Raw genomic sequence first — 22,241 nt, forward strand, 5'->3', positions numbered from 1 at the left:
TTGTACTAAATGCAGAATACAAGGGCTGCACGCTGTGCCAGTTTGCCTGTGAAGCTTTTGGGCTTGTTTTTATTACACACAGCATTCAACCCCAGAGCAATACCACTGACTTTGCTGTTAGTGCCCAGTACAGCTGTGAATGAAGGGATAGGGATATTTGAGGGCTTAAAGCCTGAAATATGAGTATCGAGACCAATAATATTCAATAAGGTGAAATACTTAGCACCTAACTATTCCAAAAGTGGTATTTTTCTTGGAAGCAGTAGTAAAGAAGAATGATGGTCTCATAATAATAATTAGGTCTCCCACGTTGGACTTGGAAAATGTCTGTATTCTCTGCTCTGCTGAGGCTGCATTGGCCTTTGGCATAGCACTTTGGCACCTCCATGTCTCATTTCCCCTCTCTATAAATTGTGAACATGCCTTCTTAGGAGTATGGGAATTGCTTTCACACCGTGGGAGTGGGGACCATGCAAATTCATTAATGTACTGACAGTGAGGGTAAAGGCCTCTATTTTTTTAGTATATGTATTTTCTATGGTATCCACCACTTCTGACCATGGAAAATACATCTGGAGATATCAGACTCAACAGCATCTCTTTGGGCTTAGTGATGCTAAGCAGAAGCATGCTGGAGGCCAGTAGCATTTCCTAGGAAAGCAGAGGCATGTGTTTGCAGGGCTTAGACTTTGTGCAGGCATTTGTAACAAGCCATTGTGGCAAAGAGGCTGTTGGAGAAGGTAAACTTTTATTCTGACCTAGGATGGCTATTCTAATACTCCTGGATCATTGATTGTGATATTCATAAGTTTGGAGCTTCTACCGGAATTGTTTCTTCTTAGAATGAGAGGTAATGGCCTTAAGTTGTGGCAAGGGAAGTTCAGGTTGAATATTAGGAAAAAAAAAAAAAAATGCTTTTCTGAAAGAGTGGTGATGCATTGGTACAGGTCGCCCAGGGAGGTGGAGGAGTCACCATCCCTGGAGGTGTTTAGGAAATGTGGAGATGTGGCACTGAGGCGTATGGTTAGTGGGCATGGTGGGGATATGTCAATAGTTGGACTAGATGATCTTAGAGGTCCTTTTCAACCTTAATGATTCTGTGATTCTGCATTAGCAGGCACTTGGTATTTCATACCTGGTCTATGTCATCATACCGTGCTACACTTCCTTGCCCTTTCTTTAATTCACATTCCATTTATATTTCTCTTTGTAGGTGAGTATAAAAATCATTTTATTAAGCAGGTTTGGTAGGTTTCCTCTGTTTTTGTTTTACCATTTGAAACTAGCTAGTGAAAATATTTGTAATAATCTTCTTTTGTATTTAAGTGTGGTTGTAAGAAACAACAACGACAACAAAAAACACTTGACTAAATTGTTCTCATTCTTCACTCATAGCCATGAGAGTGAGAGACCAAGGAAGATTCAAGTTTCAGCTGTTTTCACTTTTAGGAAATTTGCTATCCTTTCTGTCTGGGAGGAGTTGAATCTGGCTGTTCTCTTACATCACACAGAGCAGATTTATGTATTTTCCAGTCCAGTGCCTTTGTCTGATCAAAATTATTAACTGTAATTCTCCAGGCCTTTCTCCCCTACTGCTTGTAACTTATCCTTTTTTGTTTATTTTCATCATTATTTCCTGTCAAGTACTGAAATGATGCAAAAGAAATGTTTGTTCACACAAATAAGGGAAGGTAATAGCTTCCCTCCCTGACCACATGCTCTCTTCTTTTCCAAGTCTTAATTAAAATGGTACTAAAGGAAGCAAATCAATTAACGGATACCTTACAAGATGGTTTATTCACTTACACATGTACACGCACACAATTACTTGCAAGCATCACATTACTGCTTTAGTTTATCCATTAGCAAACGCTACTAATGAACTGCACTGGTACTGAAGTGGGTAACAGACACCTAGGGAATCCAGGGAAATTATTCCAATATATCACTTTTCTCTGAAATGAAACTTGCATTTTCTTGTTCAAAACATTAAAAAAAAAAATAAAAATCAAATAACAGGGTTTCCTTTGTACAGGAAAAATTACCTGACTTGCTATGGTCAGAACAAAAATACAAAAAATACATCCAAATCATTTCAGTTTCCATTGGTATTTAGAACAATATCTTCCTCAACAAAATACAGTTTTGATATTTCTGCTCTGAAGGTTTTGACTCTAAACCCCTGACACAGTGCATCAGCTCTGCCTATAATAAGTGGGGCTGATTGTGGCTGTTCCGAGTCTGGAAGTTACTTACTGGGTGGGGGCACCTGCTATCCATGAGTTTTTCAAGTCACACTTTTTAATAAGATACAGGTTTTCCAAGCTGGAGTTGAGTTGCCCTTCTTTCTTTTTGTCATTTGTAAGAAGGCTGTAACTAGATCTAAGTGATGCGGAGCTGATGGAAACAAAGTGAACAGAATATACAAGGCTAGAAAAAGAGTGAAGAAATGGGACACCGAAATGATTCCTGAATTCAGCTTGAATTTAGTGCATTTCTTTTAAATTGAATAAAATGAAGATGGGTGGATTTTAGAAGTATAACTTTGGTGTGAATGAAATGTTTTCAAATGAACGCAAATTATCTTTCCCATCTTACTTCAGTCTCAAATGAATGAGTTTTAATTCAACCTCATTTGAAATATGAGCACAACTGTGAATTCTGCAGCCAAAATGTATTGCTAGCTTTTCGTTTACTCTGTATTTAATTGATTTTAGAAATCAATCATACACTTGTCACAGACTAAACAGGATCTGTTAATGAGCAGAGCTCATCTTGTTTGTTTTCCTCATACATTTCCTTCTTGTGCATGCTGTTGGGGATTGCAGGCTTTGTGGTGCAGGTGATGGAAGTTAGCACACACTGTAAGCTCTTCCTGTAGTCAATCAATCGATTAGTCTTTCAATTACAGAACAAAGAAAGGAATTGCTGCTAGTGAGATTCCTGTTTGTGTTCAAGAGGCATCCATTGATTCTCAGAACAGGTAACTGTCAATAGCAAAAGGATTATTGCTTATTTGTACTTTGCTGTTCTGGTGTGTTGGTGTCATCTCTGAAAAAAGAAAAGACATTACAGGTTAATGATAACTTTCTGGTGTTTGTTTATCTAAAACTGATTCATAGCATCATTATAAAAACAGAAGTGGGTGCTACACAGAGAAAAATGACAGGATTTCCACACAGTTGTTATTACTGGGGTTGTAATTGCATTCATGAAGTCCTCCCCACTTGTTCTTTTCTTTTCTAGATACGTCTGTCTCTTTGGAGGTGCCTGTTTTTCTTCAGTGAGCTAACAGAACAAATGAGGGATCCTGGCTGTGATGTGACTCCTAGATGCCCCCTCTGCTGTTAGGGAGGGGCATGCAGCGCACTTCAGGGCAGCATCCTGCTGAGAGAATCTCTCTGCATCATTGCCCTTAGGGCTGCTTCTAAGGACCCCTTCTCATCATCATCAGTGGGGAGCAGCTCAGGTACCCACTGTTGCTGCAGCACCAAGAGCTCATTGCTCCAGTGGTCACGTATGTGGAGTGGCTGCACTGCAGCGCAGTCAAGCCATAATGTAAGCGGCCTGCAGTATGCCTTATGTTGGGGAATCCCAGGTGTGCAGCTAGGATGTAGGAGGATGAGGCAGTTGTATGCCTTGTCACAGCCCACACGGAGTAGACCTGGACTCTTTGGATGTCAGTTGGAACCAGGCAGATTGTCCCCAGTCCCATGTGCACACAGAAACACACCTGTTCTGGCTCGATCCCATGTTTGACCTGCAAAAAACAGCAAGTGAGATATTAATAGCAACTTTCAGTGCATTCCTCAAAATAAATATGCAAAGCATCAACATGTCTGCAGCTGGTGAAATGCAGGAACTTTTCCTCCTTTCTCTTTCTGTCATTGCTCTTAATAATTCAGCTTTACTCCATCTAGTGTCAGTGCTTGGAAGTAAGATCTCATCGAGCCTTGCAGCCCTCAGCTGTTTATGTTCTTAGATCTTGTGACTTGGTGGGGAGTGGCATTCAGTCCCCCTCCTTCAATACTTCCTAGGCATTTTCTCATGATTTTGCTAAAGGAATACCTCACAGGACACCAGGCACCCAGGGATAGGCTTCTTGTAGCATGCCTCAAACTTTTTCCTCCTCTAAAAAAAAATTTTATCACATTGTTCTTTTTGAAGTTTGTGCCGAAATCATCTGTTAATGTGAAATTTGCTGTGTCAACCATTTGTGTCAGTAAGAAACAGCTAAGAGCTGATCTGCAACTTTCTAGCTTGAGCTGGGGGTAAAGTCCTCAGGAGAATGTAACAGAGCCCACAGGTTCCTGGAGCTTTTCTCTTTTGCCTTCACTAGGTTACTCTGCAGACAAAGTAATTCCAAGCAGCAACACTGCTCTGCTGTGGTCTGAGGGATTACAATTAAATACCAACTCTTTCCAGAGAGGAGAGAGACTTGAGAACACCATCAGGGGATCTGATCTGATGTCTGCAGTGCTTATGAACTTGTTAAAATTTCTTTACACACACATAAAAAGACACAAAATTAAGCATGTAAAATAAGTCACACGAATTTCTGCCTGTCTGCAACTGTAGTCATTAAAATAGTAATTCCCCTTTTAGTCTGGTCAAGGCTGCTGATTAATGCAGAATGAGGCCAGTGCAAAGTGATCCGAGCTAACTGGAGTGAATCAGCAGTGGGTTAGGTTTAGGGATGCTCACTTGATCCCATCCCCTGCCTGTGTTTGGGGGGAGGTGGCAGGGAGCTGCTGGGACAGGCACTGTCTTCCAGTACTGTTCTGAAGAGATTGGCAGCCCAGTCCTAAATAACTTGAATTCTCTGCATTCGGGAGGAGCAGAGAAGACTGCTCAGGAGGCTGATGCTCTTTGAGCTGCCCCATGTACTTGGTAAGTTGCTTATAGAGAATGGTTTTCTTGCTGATGCTCTCAGGCTTCTTTCCCACAATTAGCAGTGCCAGCTGGTGCACAGAAGGTGGTTCAGCCTTCCCAGGCATGCTGGCTTTAGAATTCCATCGCTTCCTTTGTGCTGGCCATGCTTGAGCAGCCTGATCTTGCTGAAAGTGGTAGTGGTATGCCATGGAGATTTGCAGCAAGTCTGATTCCCTGGGCAGAGCACACAGCTGTTTTTGGAGGGAGTGGGGAGCAAGGCAGGACTTCTGTGAGATGGGATCATCTTTTGGGAACAGCTCACATTGGTACCATGCTCTCCTCCAGGGAGCAGTGGAAGCTCACTCCCGGAAATCAGCTCACAAGGACTTGAAAGGCAGCACTGCTGACTAAAGGGTAGCTTCTGCCTCCACCACCTCTTCTGTACTAGTAAATCAAACCAGGGAGTGGGCCAGGTGTTGTGATTTAATGCACTGAAAATGCCCTACTTACTTCCAGCTAGTGGTTTTCTGTCTCTTTCTCTTTACAAGTCCATACACACTTTCAATTGAAGTGTAGGCATCCGTGAATGGTATTTAAGCCCAATTTAAATACATGTGAAAAGCCTTTAGGCCCTGTAAACCCCTCAGAAATAGCCTACAGACCTCCCAGGACACTTGCAGCCTGCAAGGCAGAAGTCATGGTTACAGTTTGTTACGCTTGCTCTTTTCTTTCAGCGCTCAGACGCCAGGCTGCAAACCTGTGGTACCCAGTGAGACCCCGTACAAAATGCACATGAAGCACAGAGGTGAGTGCATGCAATGACTAAAAGAAAGGCAGACTTAGCCTAGGTGTGGGGTAGGTGCCCTCTGGAAGCAGGAGTCCTTCTGCCTTGCAGCAGCCAGGGCAGGAGTTAACCCAGGTCGGTGTTGGCAGCAGCCCAGAGGGTGGTCTTCCACTTGTGAACTTTTATCCAGGTTTGCATCAGCTCCAGGGGAAGGCAGAATTATTTAATTCTGGAGTCAGAGCACCAGTGAGTTTGCCAGCAAAGACCAAGATGGCTGTGGAAGGAATTGCCTCCAACAGGTGTCTGAATATTACCAGGAAAACATTTTCCTCACTCAGCAGGTTTGGGACCAGCTCTTACAATCAAATGATTTAGAGCTATTCAGGACTAGCCTCAAACAGTTGTGCAGAGGAGGAGGAAGGAATAAGGATTCCTGCCTGTTTGGCAGCTGTAGAAAGGTCAACTGCAAATGCAGCCCCCAGATCTGACGAGAGCACAGGCATCTTGGGGCAGATGCTCTTCTAGAGAATGTGGAAAGTAGCCAGGAAGGAGGAAAAAATAGCCAGAAGTGTGGCTCTGCCCATCAGGCTAATAGCTGGAAGTATCCTGGAATGGGATTTAATGAACCCTAACAATCTAGGCTGTGTGTATATAATACTGCTTCTGTGTGTATGTGCCTGTAGATGAAGTATTCCCTGGTTTCATGAATAGTGCTGAAGGTACTGAGGGCCTGAAAGTGCCTACCAATTGTCTTAGCACTGCTTTTTAAAGCCTGGTGTTCCCAGTATGGTGCAAAGCTCAGTGTCCTTGGTTTTGAAGTACGTAATTATAAAGATTAATTTCATTTTATTTAAAGGGTAGCCTGAGTAAAAGTAACTTGCCAAGGTTGTTCAGAAGAGCAACCTTCTGCTAGGCAGGATAGTTACAGAACCAGGTAGAAAAGCCAGTTTATTGCTCCATTTGTTGGTGACCACCACTGCCTTAACAGAGAATGGGTATTTAAAATTAGCTTCTGCAAGTATGTAATTTGCAAGATGTTAAGACAGCCATTTTTACTAGGAATACTTGCCCTTCTTTTTTTAAATATAGTTACAAATACACATGGATTTTGTTTAGACCATCTTTGCCTGTTTCTACATATATTTACTGGCAATAGCATGCATGGTTATAGTTTTGGGTAACTTTTAAACGTCTTTCATTAACCTCAGTTGCCAGAGTGCATACTGAGAACACCTATTTGGATTTTATTTTTTCCAAAGAATTGCTGCAATGAGTGCAGCCTTCAGGCTATCAGTCACTCACCAGTCCTTAACTCTGAGCAAAGAATCAGACTTGCTCCAGCTGGGCTGGGCTCATCTTGTGCAGATTTGTACTGGTCCTTAGCTAAGTGTCAAAGCACTCCTGCCTGAGTAGACAGCAACTTCAAGTTGTCTTCAACTTGTGTTCCCCCAGTAGTTGTTCACTGTTGGTATTTTGTCATGGTGACTATGCAAAGGGAAACTAAAACATTTAAGCAGACTACAAAGAATCGTTTTTTACTGATTTGGTAAGGTAGATGCCTTCTTTGTGAGCCTCGTTTAGGTTATGAAGGCTATGTCTTTGCCAAGTTTGTTTTCCCTTATTTGTAATCCTGTAATGATTTATGAAAACCCCACTGACTTGATGGTTGTGCTGTTTGGAGAATGCATTAGTTGGGAGAATTTGAGAAAGTATTCTTTGGAAAGTTTGGGTGATGAAAGATTAGCTCAAGATATATATATAGCTGAGGAACATTAAGAGAAAGCTTTCTCTTTGACTCTGGGGTGTCAGAGATTCTATCGAATGGTTGATTTTTCTCCAGACCCAAGAAAAGATGCTGACCATCACAGTTTAATATCCCTCAGAGAGGAAAAGAGAGGCTTGTTTTAGGAAAGCAAGGACAGACGCAGGTGCCCCAGTGACACTAGGGAAGCTGGGCTTGCCTGAATGACGGAATTTAAAGAGAACAGAGATGCAAGCTACAGCTAATTCTTTTCCCTTTGATGCCTTACTTCTGTTACAAGATGCTTCATGAATGTGCATGAGAAAGCTTCATTGAAGAGGTGCTAGTTCCTGTAGGGAGAAACTATAGCAGTGAATGGCAGCATTCACGCAGATGTCTGAGCAAATCCTGAACAAGACCACAGCTTGAGTGAAACACTGAGAATGGACTAGCCTTTATGCCAGGTAACTCCAGGCTGAAAAGTGAAACACCTTAATGCTGCAAATATGTTCTCTTAACTTCAGATTATTTGAAAGAAAACATCCACCTTCAAGGCTGACATATTTCCACAGGAGGAAATTGGTGCACTGAAAAGTAATTAAAATTCACAAAAATTTCTCTGTCTTGGTTTCAAACAACCAATAGCAGTGCCTGTTCCCTCCCATCTACATTTAAAAATTTTCTGTGGAGAAGACAGTTTAGTTACTCTGACTAGTAACTATAAAATAGAATTCCTCTGCAGATGTATTTTTGGCATCTTGCTATTTCAAGAACTTTTTCCTGTGAACTTGCCTATCGTAGAGCAGCAGTATGTGTTTGCATCTTAAGCAGATATTGTTTCAATGGATAGTAGAGTGACTGAGACCGTATCTCTCCCTGGCTGCAGGCTATACATATAATGTTACATGTGGATAACTGATCCTGGGGCTGACCCACTGCAAAGTATTTCAGCACCCACTGTCCTGGGCAGCCTGTGTTCTAGATCTTAATTCTTTTTCCCTGTGCCACCACTCCCCATGACACATTTAGATAAGGGCAAGGCCTCTTCTTTTTAAATGCATTTTTACTTAAAGATTTTCATTTGTGAATTTTGGCCCTATTTTCCAAAGTGTTCATTCTTGAGACTTTCTCAAGTACCCTAGCATTAAAACCAGGTCACAGGTTAAGTTTTTGAGCTCAGACTTCAGCTAATAGTATCAGTCTTCCAATAATTCAGGCAAATGATGCATTCTGCAGACATGGTGGTGTAGACCAGTCTGGACTACTTAGATCAAAAGAAAACTAAGAACTGTTCTTCACTTGAAAATAGGATGTTTTTCTGTGGGAAGCTTTGTAACTTAGATCAGCTCTTGATCTTATTTCTGCCTGTCTGTGCAGCTGAACACAAGCCCAAAAGTGATAAAATGGGAAAAAAGGGTTCTTAACACAAATGTATAGGCTGAGACAGTTCTACAACCTATACGCTTTCTGGAAGAAACTGAATCTCAACATTCAAACTTGTGCTTCATTTTCCAAGACTGGTCTTTACAGTGCCATCCATCTCTGATGTTTATATTTTCCAAGTGTATGATTTCCCTTCCTGTTTAATCCATAGCAATATTTTTAGAGTTGAACAACATAGAGAATGGAGGCTTTCAAGATGCAATGATTGTTTCTCCTTGGTTTTAGAGAGGGAGGTTAGATGGAAGCAATGAGCCATGACTTCAAACTCTGTCTCAGCCTCAAAGCTTAGAATTTCACAGGGGCTTCAAGAGTTTGCTCAGCTGCAAGCCCTTCACAGATTGCTGGCAGCCTGGACAGTAACAGGCTATTTGTACAAAACACTTCCTGCACTCTGCAATTGTAATTTGCCCCTGCTAAATGGGGTTGTTCAGTGCAAGAGGATAGTAGACCTGTTCCAGCAGGCTCCCATTACGCAGTGAAACTGGATTGGCTAAAACTAAATGTGGCTAAAATTAAGCCTTGCCTCCTAGAGGAAAACCTTTGAGCTAGAGATGCAACTGCATCCTGCGTTTCTGAGCTATAGTGAACCTTCATGTGCCTGGAGAATATAGTGTCATCATGTGCCTCTCAATGTGATTTGTTGCTGGTAAAGGACATCTTATGCTTGTTCCACGATGGTATAGGAAGAAAGGAGAACTGGTTTTCATGGAGCCGCTTCTAATTATAGTCTTTAAGTGTCTTGCTGCCTAGAAATTGTTTATAGACATCACTATTATTTATGAAAATATGTCATGACCAGGAAGATGCATTGCTCATGCTTGGAGTGCACAGACACTGTGTGGTGGGAATGAGGAAAGAAGATTTTTCCTGTCAACAGGCATGGTCTGCTACAACTCGCTGGAAGATCTACACCAGCTGAGAATAGTGATTATTTAGCAGAGTTGTTTTTCCATTCAAAAAAGAGATCTTAAAGATATACTTAGTTTAGTTCCAAGCCCTCTGCATTTTGTCTAAAGAATCCTCTAATACGCATACCATGCATTTCACAAGAAAAGTCCAGCAATGGAAAGAAAAGTCAGCCAAGTGTAAAACTCAAGAACATCTATGTGTTTCTTTAGGTAGCAAAAGAAAATCACCAGTCTGCTTGGCACTTTGTGTGTGCAGCTCTGAAGCTCCTCCTTCACATATCAGAATGACTTGTGAATTGCATTTAAAACCTGATCTTATGCTGAGTGATTTACTTATGAGCCTGTATAACCCAGAGAGATGCATGATGAGTTTTGATATACATTGCTGCCAGGAATGTGTTGAGGCAACAGATTATTTTAGCTATTTCAGCAGGCTCAAATGTGTGCCTGTTCCTTTTTACTACATGTCCTCTGTCTCTCCATCCTTCTCCTTGTCTCTGTATGCCTCTTCCTTTGTCTCCTGTCAGAATAAATCTGGCTGCCATACACTGTAGTTAACTCAAAATATTGCTAGCATTAAATGTGCCCAGACATTTTTATTAATACATTAAACTTGCATGAAATTTTAGGCATTATAATTTACTAAGCTTACACCAAGATGGTATTTGAAACTGACATGAGCTATTAATTAAAAAAAGGACATTAAATAATTGTCAGTTGACATCTAAATTACTGTTTTGTTAGTTGACAGCAGCTTGCCTGAAGGCTCTTTCCCTTCTCAGGTGTTAGTAAATATTCCATTGTGTTTAAGGGCAGCCCATTATGAACTGATTGTTTCAGTCACAGTGTTATATACCTGACTTAATAAAGTTGTAAACAGCTATTTCACAGTGAACTTCTGGTATCATTTGGAGGTAGAAACAATTCTGTTTTAATGGATTGGGAAAGCAGTGAAAGTGACATGTGGGAATGCTCTCTGACTTTGGTGAAAACATGACTTTGCAATGTTTTCTCTTCAGTTTGGTTCCAGGGCTCTAGAACAAAAGGAGATTCTCTGCATTCCTTTGACTAGCGTAAGTGCTATGACCATGATGGCACTGCTTTGGATGACATTCTCCTAAATATATGACAGTCATTGGGATGGCTTGAGGCACTTGTGGGTACAATGGTGTGACATTTGAAACAACATTTTGTTGAACACTGAATTCAGCAAGTCTGGTGCCAGTTGGAATAATGTGGTGGGTTTTTGTTTTACTTTTCCCTAAGCATCAGTGATATCTGCAGATTATATACCAGTTCTCCTCTCCAGTCTTAAAGGGGTGATACACTGATTATCACTCAGAATAGCTGTATGATTGATTGGAATAAACCTAGGTAAATAAGTAATTTGTGGTAGAGGAGTTTGGTTTACCAAAAGGGTTTTCCAGAATGAGCCACTGACCTAAAAATGCCATGAATTAGAGTCCACATAGTATTGAAGCAAGTAGTGAAAATTAGGTTAGATCTGATTATTGTGTCTCCATTGACCTGAGTAAATGGGAAGTTGTCCCTCTGACCTATAGGAAAAAATGAATCTAATACAATGAGCATGTAGCTTCGTTACTCTTTCTTGATTACTTCACAGTACTTGCAATACTGTAGCATTTACAATGTAGGTATTCAATGTTATAATAGTTGTGGACTGTTGACTAGATGATCTTGGAGGTCGTTTCCAACTTTGGTGATTCTACGATATTTAAATGTGGTTTTCAGGAAAGTTATGGTTTCTGGTTCAGCTTCCTTAGGGGTTCATAGTATCATATCATAGTCTTGTGCAGGTTGGAAGGGACCTTAGAGATCATCGAGTCCAACCCCTGGGATTCGAGCCTCTGTGCTGCAGAGCAGCACTTCTACCACTTGCGCCACAGGGGGATTCGAACCCAGGGCCTCCGGTGTTGCAACGCGGCATTCCTACCACCTGCGCCACCGGGGCACACACCGGGGTTGCAGTGTTCATGTGTTGTGAGGTTTTTTGTTTGCTTGCTTTTGCTTTTTTTTTTTTTTTTTTTTTTTTTTAAAAAAAAAACCTCTTGTTTTTAGATGTATACAAATGTTCTCAACCACTTAAGTGATGAATATTAAAATCTAAAACCTATACCACCATTTGTTGAGTTATACAAAGAGGAGATGCCATTATTGATAAGGTCCCCCTCCAAAGGGTAGGAAAAAGATGAAATAGGACATTGGATTTTGTATGCTGTATTTCCCTGTGATTTTTCTGTGACTAGATAGTTTATATTGAAAAATGATGGTGCAAAAACAAGTTTGTTTGTGGAATAGTATAGATTTGTTTATAAAACAAACTACAACATATGCTTCCTTGCTAAAAAGTAGTGCTATCTCAAGAATAGCTGCATTTCACAGATAATACTGTTGTTGGTTTTCTCACTTATATCCTCCTCATAAGCTCCTTAGAGCCTAATGTACATGCTTGTATCGTCTACAGCATTGTTTTATCAGTTGTGCTACTCCATCATTATGGTAGGCAAACAAGAACAAATTTCATATTTGTTAGTTACTGAGGCTGGCATTGTGTATTTACTCTTTTATGCTACAAAACAATGGTTTCCTCAAGTAAAAGTCAAGATCATTTTCTCAGGTTTTTTTAAAATCCACTAGGAGGTAGTACACAGGTGTATTCAAGTAAACAAGAACAAAGGAGTTTGTAAATTACTCAGTGCTACAATAGAATTTAAAAGTACAACTAAGACAAGACAGTGGATTTCTAGTTGTTTTCCACTTAGCAGAAAAACATTATCTTTAGCATACATAGTTTTGCCCCCAAATATTGTGGAATTACAGCTTCTCTCACAGGTCAGTGTCAGTGGCTCAAAGGCTGAAAACTTATATGTACTGCATCCTGTTTCTGGCCTAAAGACCAGGATTTTAACATGCAACTGGGAACTTCTACCTTTTAGCAACTGCTTGCAGACTGGAACGAGGAATCATCTGAGAGGTCAGTGTAAGATCATCATTAAGGCTGCTAAATTTTGCTGCCACGACAAAATCAGTTGCTTCCCCTAGAAAGATCAGAGGGAAGGTATCATGGATGCTCATACCATCTCTGAAGGAAATATCATACAAAATAGACAGCCATATGGTAGTCAAACAAAATCCAGTGTAGAACAGTTCATACATCATGCCATCTGTATCTCATTGAGATACATCTCTCCTTGTCTATTCTCTTCTTTCTCTCAACTCTGGTGGCTGTGGTTTCTGTCTTGCTTTGGTTTTCTCCCTCATCTGCTCCTCCCCGTTTGCTGCTGTCCATACTGTCCTTAGCACACCAGAAACAGTTTGCTACATGCTTAATCTTCTGTCTTCTGACTGTATGATAGTCCTATTTTGTTTTAGGTTGATAGACAGAAATTGTGAGTGCCTTGCAGGAAAATAGATTGAATGCTTTGTGATGTGAAAGGAAATGGGTTTTGTGACAGATAGCTGGGTTAGGTTGTGAAAGCATCTCCCTGGGAAAACATCACATGCTCCAGGCTGGGGGCTTTCTCTGTCAAGCAAAATGCTGAAATACTTTTCTCAAGGAATGTCCTTGCTTTGATCTTCAACTGAGTGTCTGCATATGTTGTACGGCTTCTGTGAGGAATGGCTGTGATGGGGACATGCCTGTTAGCACTCCTATCTGCCTCTCTGAGAGAGGCTATAAGGCTTTTCTTAGGTCACTGAGAACAGCTGTTGCCTTCACTTTATGAGAATGCTGATTAATATCTGTAATCTCTTTTCTACTTATAAAATGTCTTGGAGAAACACAAAACGTCATCTACTCCTGCAGATTGCTGTGATCCAACAGAAAACTTGCAGGCTATGTTTCTCATTCTGTACATCTCCGCCCTACTGAATGACCTCAGATGAGGAGCAGCCATCTCCCAAGCAGTCTGGGATTGCCCCTCATCTCCATGAGCTCCAAACTTACAGGGTAAAGGGTAAAAATGCATCCCTTCCAGAATGATCGCTGCATGACTTGATCTGTAAGAACCTGGGGTAAAGGGAGATTTCAGAACTGGTCCAGTCATAGTAACTGGGAAGCTTTGGACAAAGCCATTTGCTCTGGTTTGTATGTATTTAATCTAAAGCACTTGTGAAAATATCGGTATAGAAAAACAGAAAATACAGAAAAATTCTAATAGTGTGAAAGAAAACCCATGAAACAAGGCCTTTAGCTTTCATCTAGTAATTCATTTAATGGTTTTAGTTTGGGATTTTTGTTTGTTTTTCAGTGATGTTGTTTTGGAGGGTTGGTGATTGAAACTTGCAATTATAATGTGTAGTATAAAACAAATAGGTAGAATCAAAAGCATTTTTAAGGATTTTCTTTTTAAGACGAAACTCATCTTGCTGATTATTTATTTATTTCCCCTAGTTCTTACATGACAAACCCCTGTTGAATAGGATTTCCCTTTTTCATGCTGCTCCTTCAGATGTACTAGTGTATGGCAGGTTCTGAGTCACAGCCTGAAATACTGATTGATCACCTGAGGAAAGGACAAGTCAGCCCTGGGAGCACAGGTGAAGGCAATTCAGCTCTGTGACCAGAAGGGGTGAAGCCTGGCTGCACCTCTCTTAGACCCTATTTAAGGGCTGACAGACACTGGGGAAAGTTCTCTGGTTGAAGATCCCTCCTTTGTTGAGTTTTCTCTGTAAGCTGGGAGCTTCAGAGACTGGTAAGCACTTTTCCTTTTTCTTTGTAACATCTTTCCATTGCATGAGTCCCTTTGTCATTATATCTCCTGTATTGCCATTCCACAGTGTTGATCTTTCTGATTGTTACAACTGGGTAGTGTGGTCCTCTAGAGACCTGCATGTATGTTGTGTTATCTTTCAAATCACAGCTGTGGGGAAGCATCATGCATAAAGAGAGGTTAGTTACTACAGTTGGCGTATCATGCTGCACTTCAGAAAACCCTGGGAACAATGATTCTTACCTTCTATCCATTTTGCCCTCTGACTCTAAAGAGAGAACAGGAGAATTGGGTTAGTTAAAAAACAAGGAATAGCGGTGATAGGCCTGTTCAGAAGTAGTGAGGGTGCAACCAGAACAGGTGGTGAAGTAGACAAAGCTATCCTATCTGAGGCAAAACTCTCTGATACTGTTAGTGCTACATAACATTCCTAAAGTCTTCCCCTGTTCTTCCAGCTAGAATCTTTCATGACAGTTTTTCTGAATTTTTTATTATTTTTTTTAATTTTAGATATTTTGTGTTTGTACTACATCTTTGGAGTGTAATGAGAAACAACTTCAAAGACAGATGCTTGATGAGAATTAGGAATAAGTACTTTCTTCTTAGGGCCACTGTGTACTGCCCATATGAAAGCATCAGCCATTTGTCTTTCAAGAAGTGGCATTACAGTTCCATTTGCATCCACATGGGGTACCTGGAGAGTCTGTTTGCAAAAAAATCCTTTAAGAGATCGGCATTTACTGAAAATGGCATTGAATCCATGCTATGATGAAGACCAATAGGCTAGGCTCAGGGAACTCAGTCCACTTCGTGCTTGAGAGTTAAGACAGCTCTGTTCTTTTTACTAAGCAAGAGACTGTCTGCTATTGAAGTGCTGGGTCATGGTAAACTGCTGAATTAGTAAAGTTATATAGTTTGGGATGCTGGGATGTCACTTGTTTGTCACTTGAAGACTAATGTGAAGATATAGTCACAGAAGCAAGTTCTTCTGGATATGGTGGACAGATAGGTGGTTCCCAATCCTGAGCTGTAGCAGCCTGGCTGCACTGAGTTCTCTCACTGAATTTCTCTGATTGACATCATTAATAACTTTTTTTTTTTTTTTTTTAATGCAGTGGAAATTTGCTAAGTTTAGGGGAATTCCTTTGTTTTGAAAAATGGACTACAAACTGGTGCTTTGCATGCAACTTGAACTGCAAAGTTGCTTTTTGAAATCCACTCCTGTCCATCCTACAAATCCAATAGACTTATGTTGAATAGTTAGAATTTTGTTTTAAAAATTTGTTACTCAAATGATACCCAGACAGTAAGCTGTAGTGAATCCTATTTCTCTAGTTGTGAGGAATAGCTGAGTTAGTTACACTGAAAAGTGAATTCATACTTCTAAGGACCCTAGAACTTCAGATGCTTCAGAATAGTTCTTCTAGGAACTAAAAGTAACTAGAGAAAAATTGGAGTTGTAACACATATGTAATTCCTAACAGCAAAGCTCACATCGTCTGTACCAAAGCACAAGGAAATATAGAACTCTGTCTAAGAAGTCAGGAGTAATTTCTCTTACCTCTGAAGACATGGTCAAGCATTTGTTTTTTGATCATGCAAATTATTACTGCTATAAAACCAATTGCTAGAAAGGCTCCGAGAGTAACTCCTATAATAAGGTACGTGAGATCTGCAAAAATTGAAAACAAACCTGTGAGTACACACCAATAATTAATAAATGTAACTGTGTTTCAGATATGGTGACATAAAGTTGCAAAGTTAAATGTTTGTTTATTTTTCTTGTTTTTCTCTTCTTGAGAAGGGGCTGACAGAGTTGAGCAAGACTGGTTAGCTGAGAATACTAACATGCCAGACTGCCCCTGCACAGCAGAAGCTGAGCAAACCTGTTGGCTAAGGGGCTCAGTGTGGTTTTATGGTGTGTCCAGGTCTCAGCTGAGGTTTATAGCTACAACTTCGACTTTTCCCTCAATCTGGATTTCACAATCCCCACTGCCCTTCACTCTATATCTCCAAACTCATATTCCTGACTGCTCTGCATGTGAGTCCTTGCTAGGAAGATTTTTTTAAGTGTAAACTGCAAAGCATATATTGATTCATACAATACTGTGTGTATCATAGGGGTCTGCCTCCATCTATTAGGCTCAGGGGTTGCCTGTGTATAGGATCTGTGCTACTCCTGGCTCTGGCCTCCACATGCTTGTTATATTTCCATAAACAATTTTTAAGGCAGTGGTCCCATGGCAAGACTTTGCTGTGCTAGAAGTACAAGCACATAAGCAGAGTATGATTTTTCCACACGTAAAAAGTAGGTGAATTCTTCTATGTATATGATACGAAAAGGAATATAGTTTTGTGGTTTTTTTTCTTTCCTGTCTGGAAGTGAAAATCTCTCCATGAACTCACCTATTTCCTCTGAGTTTCCAGAAGCACAGGCCTTTGCTTTCCAAAAATCTGAAACACAAACATTTTAGCCTGTTAGGACATCAAGAAGAAATGTTCTATATCTATGTAGGCAAAACTGAGAATGTTGTATCATTCTGCTTTCTTTGTTTGGTGGCTGTGCTTTCATTCCTTCTCCAGTAAAATGAATGCTAGAAATAGGATTGCTTTTAAACTTCAAGTATAATCCTCTTCTCCCCAAAGTCACACAACCAATCGTTTTGGTCCCTTCAGAGAGTCCACTTTGTTTGCTTTTCAGACAGCTGAAAACCTCTCTTGAGCTGTGTGTGGGCTCTGAGAATTCTGCTATGGTGTCAGAAAAATCTGATATATTGGGTGGCTCTGAACAGGTTTGCTTTTATTTACTGGTCTAAGACACATTTCTAATCCCAAATTTTCATAAGTTATGAACCAAACTTCAAAGTTATGAAGAGAAGCTTAAAAACGCTCTTGCATTTTAAACTAAATGTATTTTGGGAGCTGTAATTCTCAGCTGAAAGTCTTTACTGTTTTTCATAATCAAAATGTCTGGAAACATATTCTACACTGAAACAGAACATTTTTCTCTTCAAAAATCCCATGATGCTTTGAGATGGGAGTTGGGAGGGGTGAGGAATTTTTTTCTGGATACAACAACAAAGATGTTTATTTAATATGACCAAAATCAAAGTTATAAAGAAAAAGAAATTTAAATAAATAAAACTAAGACTACACTGTAGGTGTAAAAAGCAAAACTCCTGGGTTTCCAGATTCAAAGTCAGTCTCTTTTAATCTCTTTGCTCTTGCCTGTGAATTTAATTAATTATGAATTAAAAATAACTTTAAAAAAGCCACCTTTCCACCTCCCTAATTATTCTTTGTGCTCATATGAAGAATGTTTCAAATTCAAGCATAATAAAAGTTATATTGTATTACTTTTATTATCCTAATGGTCATAATACATAGACCTTAATGTATGCTTTCTAATGGAATTAAACCAGTGACAGATTATGTGTTTTATGGCAGAAATAATATTTTACATGGAATATTTTATGTAGGTCAGTTTAATATATTGAGATTTAATTATTAGTTTCCTTTCAAAAAAGGGAGGGGAGGGAAATCTCTGAAAACACTCAGGACTAAAGAGAATCATACTTCCAGTATGATTTTAATTAATATTTAATATCATTTATTGGATGCTCCTTGAAAACCTTTTGCTTTTGAGGAGTGAGTGTTAGATGGCTGTCTTCTGTTTGCTTTGTTTTTTCCTTAGGTGGAAAGAAATGGATTGATGCAGTCATAGAATCATTAAGACTTGAAAGACTACTGAGATCATCTAGTATAGCCATCAGCCCATATACATGCATGTCACTGATTGATCTAAGTCCCACCTTCAGCTATGATCTCTTGGGAATGAATGCAGTCTTCAAAGGTGATAGCAGTGATTCCCAATGCTTTGCAGCACCCCAGGCCCAGTTCTAGCTTTTTGACTGGCTCTCATCTCTGGGTTCAGACTATCTCCTATTCTTTGAATAGACCCTCTGAACTTCGACAGGATTTGCTTCTGGGTCACAGAACCTTGAAGGTGAGTTTGATATCTCTATTGGAGTGATTTCTATCATTCTCAAAGGGTCTCAAGGTAACTGATGGAGCTTTCTCACCCCTCAAATGTGCCTGACTCATACATAACATGAAATCTGCACCATAATGTAGGTAGATTACTTTGTGTTAGAGACACCACTGAATTTTACTGATAATGTATGGCCAGTTTGCCTGCCTAAATCCAACCTAATCTGCAGTACTGGATACCTGGGCGGAGAGCAGAATGTCAAAGAGGTAAAAACAGTGAGTGACTTGAATTATGTCATGGTAAACCTTAATAGAATGTTCTATGTGTAATTCTATCAATATCTGCAACTGCATGATTTTGTCTATAATAATCTGTGCTGGATATTTGGAATGAGGAATTGATTCTTGTCAAGGCAACAGTAGAAGTCCTCTGATAACAAACAAAAACTCTGTGTGGTTGGTTGGAGATACCAACTGTGGAACTGGCTGCACCAGTTCCAGTAGGCCTGGAGTTCATGGAAATATGACTGTGCTTACATGCCTGGGATGTTCTAGTATATTGATTGTGTTGATGTTGTATCTTATGGTTGAACCAGGGGCCATGATTTTATTTGCCACCCTAGAGATAAAGCAGCCAAGCAGGTGATGAATCCATATATATATATGTGTGTGTGTGTATGTGTGAATCTGAATCTCCTCTAAACTGCCGTAATAAAAACATGTACCTTGTTTCTCATGATGCACTGCTCTTTCCTCACTCCCTTCTATTGCCTCCTGTTTCCATGTGACTCTTTTCCTCTGCCCTCTCAGATTTCTCCTTCTCATTGCAGTAGGTAATGGGTGGCCTTGTGATACTGAAGTAGCCAAGGGTTCAGCGCCTGCCTCCTTTGGAGCAGCAAAGGAGGAAGAAGGAAAATACCTGGGAAGCTCAGAGGTGAGGTGGAATAAAAGGTCTCACAGTGTGTATGTGAGCAACTCCAGAGTCAAATAGTGAATGACTTCAAGAAAGAAGGTGTTACTGGCAATTACTCCACTGAAAACAATTCCTGAAAATCGTTTCTAGTGGAAATGCTGAGTCACTGTCTGAAGCAGTAATTGAGCACCTGGTGGGAAGGCAGGTCCAACCCAGGGGAGCTCAGGTGCAAGCAATGATCCTGATTGACCGAAAGCAGGTAAAGCCAGGATCCACCCCTTCCCAGACCTCATTTAAAAGCTGGCAGTGGAGGCAAGGGTTTCTTGGTGGAGATTCCTGAATACCTGAGACCTTCTGAAGGTAAGAAGTTTTGGGCTTTTTTTCCTTTTGTTTCTGTGCTAATGGCTAATACATCTGAATGAATCCTCTCTTGCTGCAGCCTAGGACTTTGCTGCTCTGTTGTCATTGCTGCGCTTTCCATCGTGTTATAACATTATTTAAAAAGAAATAGATAAATTGGCTGGTGTTTGGTACAGCAAAAATCTAAGCTGCATCTAAATTTTGTAAGGTGGACTCTGTTTGCATTTGTGTAAATAGTTTCCTTCCTCTGTCCTTTTCCACAGAAATAGATGAGGACAAGAGTCCCACCTACAAGGAGGCAGGAACTCCTCTAGTCCTTACCAGGCTCGCCTCTATCCAAGGCCCACAGATACGGCATTGCCTGTGCCTTTCTGTGTAATGCTTGGAGGCATGTCAATGCATTTTGTCACTGTATCTGCTGCAGAGTGGCTTTTGCTCTAGGGAAATGCTGCTGTATTAATGGGACTTGCATCATTTGTTTGCTAAACAATAGCTAGTCAGTAATAGGAAGCAGTTGCTGCTGACATTCTCTTCACATCTGTAAGCACAGCTGGTTACCCATGTCCTTTGTGGCAAACAGCCTCATTCCTCTCTGGGCTCTTGGGAGCATCCATGGGAAGGTGCAGAGAACTTCAAAAGCCAACAAAATGGTAGTGAGAACGACAAATTTCTGTGTATACCAAGAAAGATGGTATGAGGACAGGGCACTGTTCTAGACCTGTGGATAGGATTGCTTGCAGAGGCAGGAGCATGTTTCCAGTGAATGCTAGGGGAAATGGCAGCTCTGTTTGCTTCAAATGGGGAAAACTACCTGTGGGATTCCCCAAAGACAGCTGAATTCTGTGAATTTCTGCTTGAAGTAGGGTGGCATGAGGTGTCTGGTGATAATGAGGGTTTTGCCACCAGAGGGTGCCTGCCCCCTTACCTAATGTAAGGGTCACTGTAACCCATATAAGCTTCTGTTGTGGAGTTGCTGTCGGCTCCTTCCTCTCTGGTAGTCCACCTCAGCCCCAGTGTTAACGTGAGTTCTACTGATACTTCCTATCTGTGTGACCCACTTCTTCCCTACATAAAACGGAGCTGAGAAACCATGAAGCAAGAGGCAAGTTATGACACTGACAAAGCCCTGCGTTAGCTTGAAAGCTATAGAAGTATCATCCTGAGTCAGGAGCTTCAACACCCTGTGAGATAGACAGAGACCAAAAGTGGTTTGCAGGTAGTATGTGTAGATCAATTTCTTTCTAAGCTCCACTGAGCTACTTTCCTGCATTGTGCTGAACAGGATGCTCAGCAGCTTTGCCATCTCATCTGCAAAGGTGCATGCGTTTAACTTCAGGATGTCTTCTGGATGATACTTTAGCACTCAAGCTAGGAAGTCTTGGCTAGAAAACCTAGCAGAATTCTACACTGATTCCAACATAACTTCCTTCCTTGAGGATCAGAGATCTAAATAAATTCCTAAACAATACACATTCAGTCAGACTCAGAAATAAACGACCTCACTAAAGTCGGGAAAAAAGCACCTATCTAAAAGGATGAAAAAAAAAATACAATAGATCACTTACGTAAGAGAAGAAGAAACATCATTAGGACTGGTATCCAGCTTGTTAGTGAGGTCATTATGAAGTTTTGACAACAGAGTAATTTCACCCAAGTTTTCTGGATTTAGTTCTTCTGAAGTGAAGATAGAAACAGAAAATGCAGGTCACGTGGCATGCAGGGAAGTAACAGTCACATCCTGAGTAGTTAAACTTACAAACAAGTTCTCTTTTTGGGCTTAAGTTCCATATATAAACAATAATCATAAATATACTCTGGGGAAGATCAACAGAGCTACATTCAGCTGTTTGGTTTCTAAGGGAGTTTTAAATGCTAACATTTATTTTTAAAACACTGAAAAAGTCCATCCAGAGTGGATTGGTCTCTGATGGAATCTTCTGAGTCTAGTGTGGTGCAAGTGGCTTTTCTGCCTTAGAAGGAGAACCATCTGTTGCCAGCCTATTTATTTTTCTGTATTTTAGGTATTTTTTCTGTATTTTATGCCATTATAATATTTTGGGAAGAGTACTTGGCTGAATGCAGAGTGGAAAAAATTCACCACAGCTGCAAATACACTACAAGTGAGTCCCAGGACAAGGAAGAAGACATCAGTGCTGCTTCTACCATAGAATAATGTCCAGGTATAGTAGGAACCAAAAAGCAGCAACTTACTGTACTGGCTGATCACAGAATTGTAGGGGCTGGAAGGGACCTCTAGAGATAATCTAGTTTATTTGTTGAGCCATGGTGGGGGGGGGAAAAGTAGGGTCTTTTTTTTTTTTCTTCATAAAAATTCACATTTTCAAACACATTAACCTGCTGCAAAATCAAGTGACAGTAAAAACATGTAACTAAAACTAAAACTACTTGTGAAGTGACTAAAAGTCACTTCAGGTCTGTTCCTTAGGAATGGAAGACACAAAACGTTGCCCGCTCCCCACCTCACCCAGCAGTCTCT

At 40.5% G+C, this 22,241-nt stretch overlaps 2 protein-coding genes across 7 annotated transcripts in view; one reads left to right on the forward strand and one right to left on the reverse strand.

Annotated features, from left to right (window-relative positions):
* C8H10orf71 (chromosome 8 C10orf71 homolog) overlaps positions 1 to 22,241 on the forward strand; it is a 75,259-nt gene that overhangs the window by 6,491 nt on the left and 46,527 nt on the right. Inside the window, exons 1-2 of one of the 2 annotated variants that reach the window (XM_085555086.1) lie at positions 17,727 to 18,487; positions 19,302 to 19,405. The exons of the other annotated variant lie outside the window; for it this stretch is intronic. The gene's annotated coding sequence lies outside the window, so the exon portion shown is untranslated. Of the gene's footprint in view, positions 1 to 17,726; positions 18,488 to 19,301; positions 19,406 to 22,241 lie in introns of those variants that run through there. 2 annotated transcript variants of the gene reach the window in all.
* On the reverse strand, positions 1,779 to 21,453 carry TMEM273 (transmembrane protein 273). Of its 5 annotated transcripts, none has more exons than XM_015866782.3 (6): positions 21,310 to 21,453; positions 16,888 to 16,935; positions 16,043 to 16,153; positions 14,725 to 14,749; positions 3,734 to 3,760; positions 1,779 to 3,051 (listed from the first exon to the last, which is right to left on the reverse strand). In XM_015866782.3, the coding sequence occupies exons 1-6, from the start codon at positions 21,362 to 21,364 to the stop codon at positions 3,006 to 3,008; spliced, it is 312 nt and encodes a 103-aa protein (XP_015722268.1). In that variant the 5' UTR covers positions 21,365 to 21,453; the 3' UTR covers positions 1,779 to 3,005. The 5 variants fall into 5 exon arrangements, 4 of the variants coding, with proteins under 4 accessions (XP_015722268.1, XP_015722265.1, XP_015722267.1 ...); XM_015866779.3 differs by lacking the exon at positions 14,725 to 14,749 and adding an exon at positions 12,699 to 12,807 and having other exon boundaries at positions 21,310 to 21,438; XR_014948870.1 differs by lacking the exon at positions 1,779 to 3,051 and adding an exon at positions 12,699 to 12,807 and having other exon boundaries at positions 21,310 to 21,438.

The sequence above is a fragment of the Coturnix japonica genome, chromosome 8, assembly GCF_054131305.1.
Source record: "Coturnix japonica strain WE chromosome 8, WE-NBRP24, whole genome shotgun sequence".
Taxonomy (NCBI): domain Eukaryota; kingdom Metazoa; phylum Chordata; class Aves; order Galliformes; family Phasianidae; genus Coturnix; species Coturnix japonica.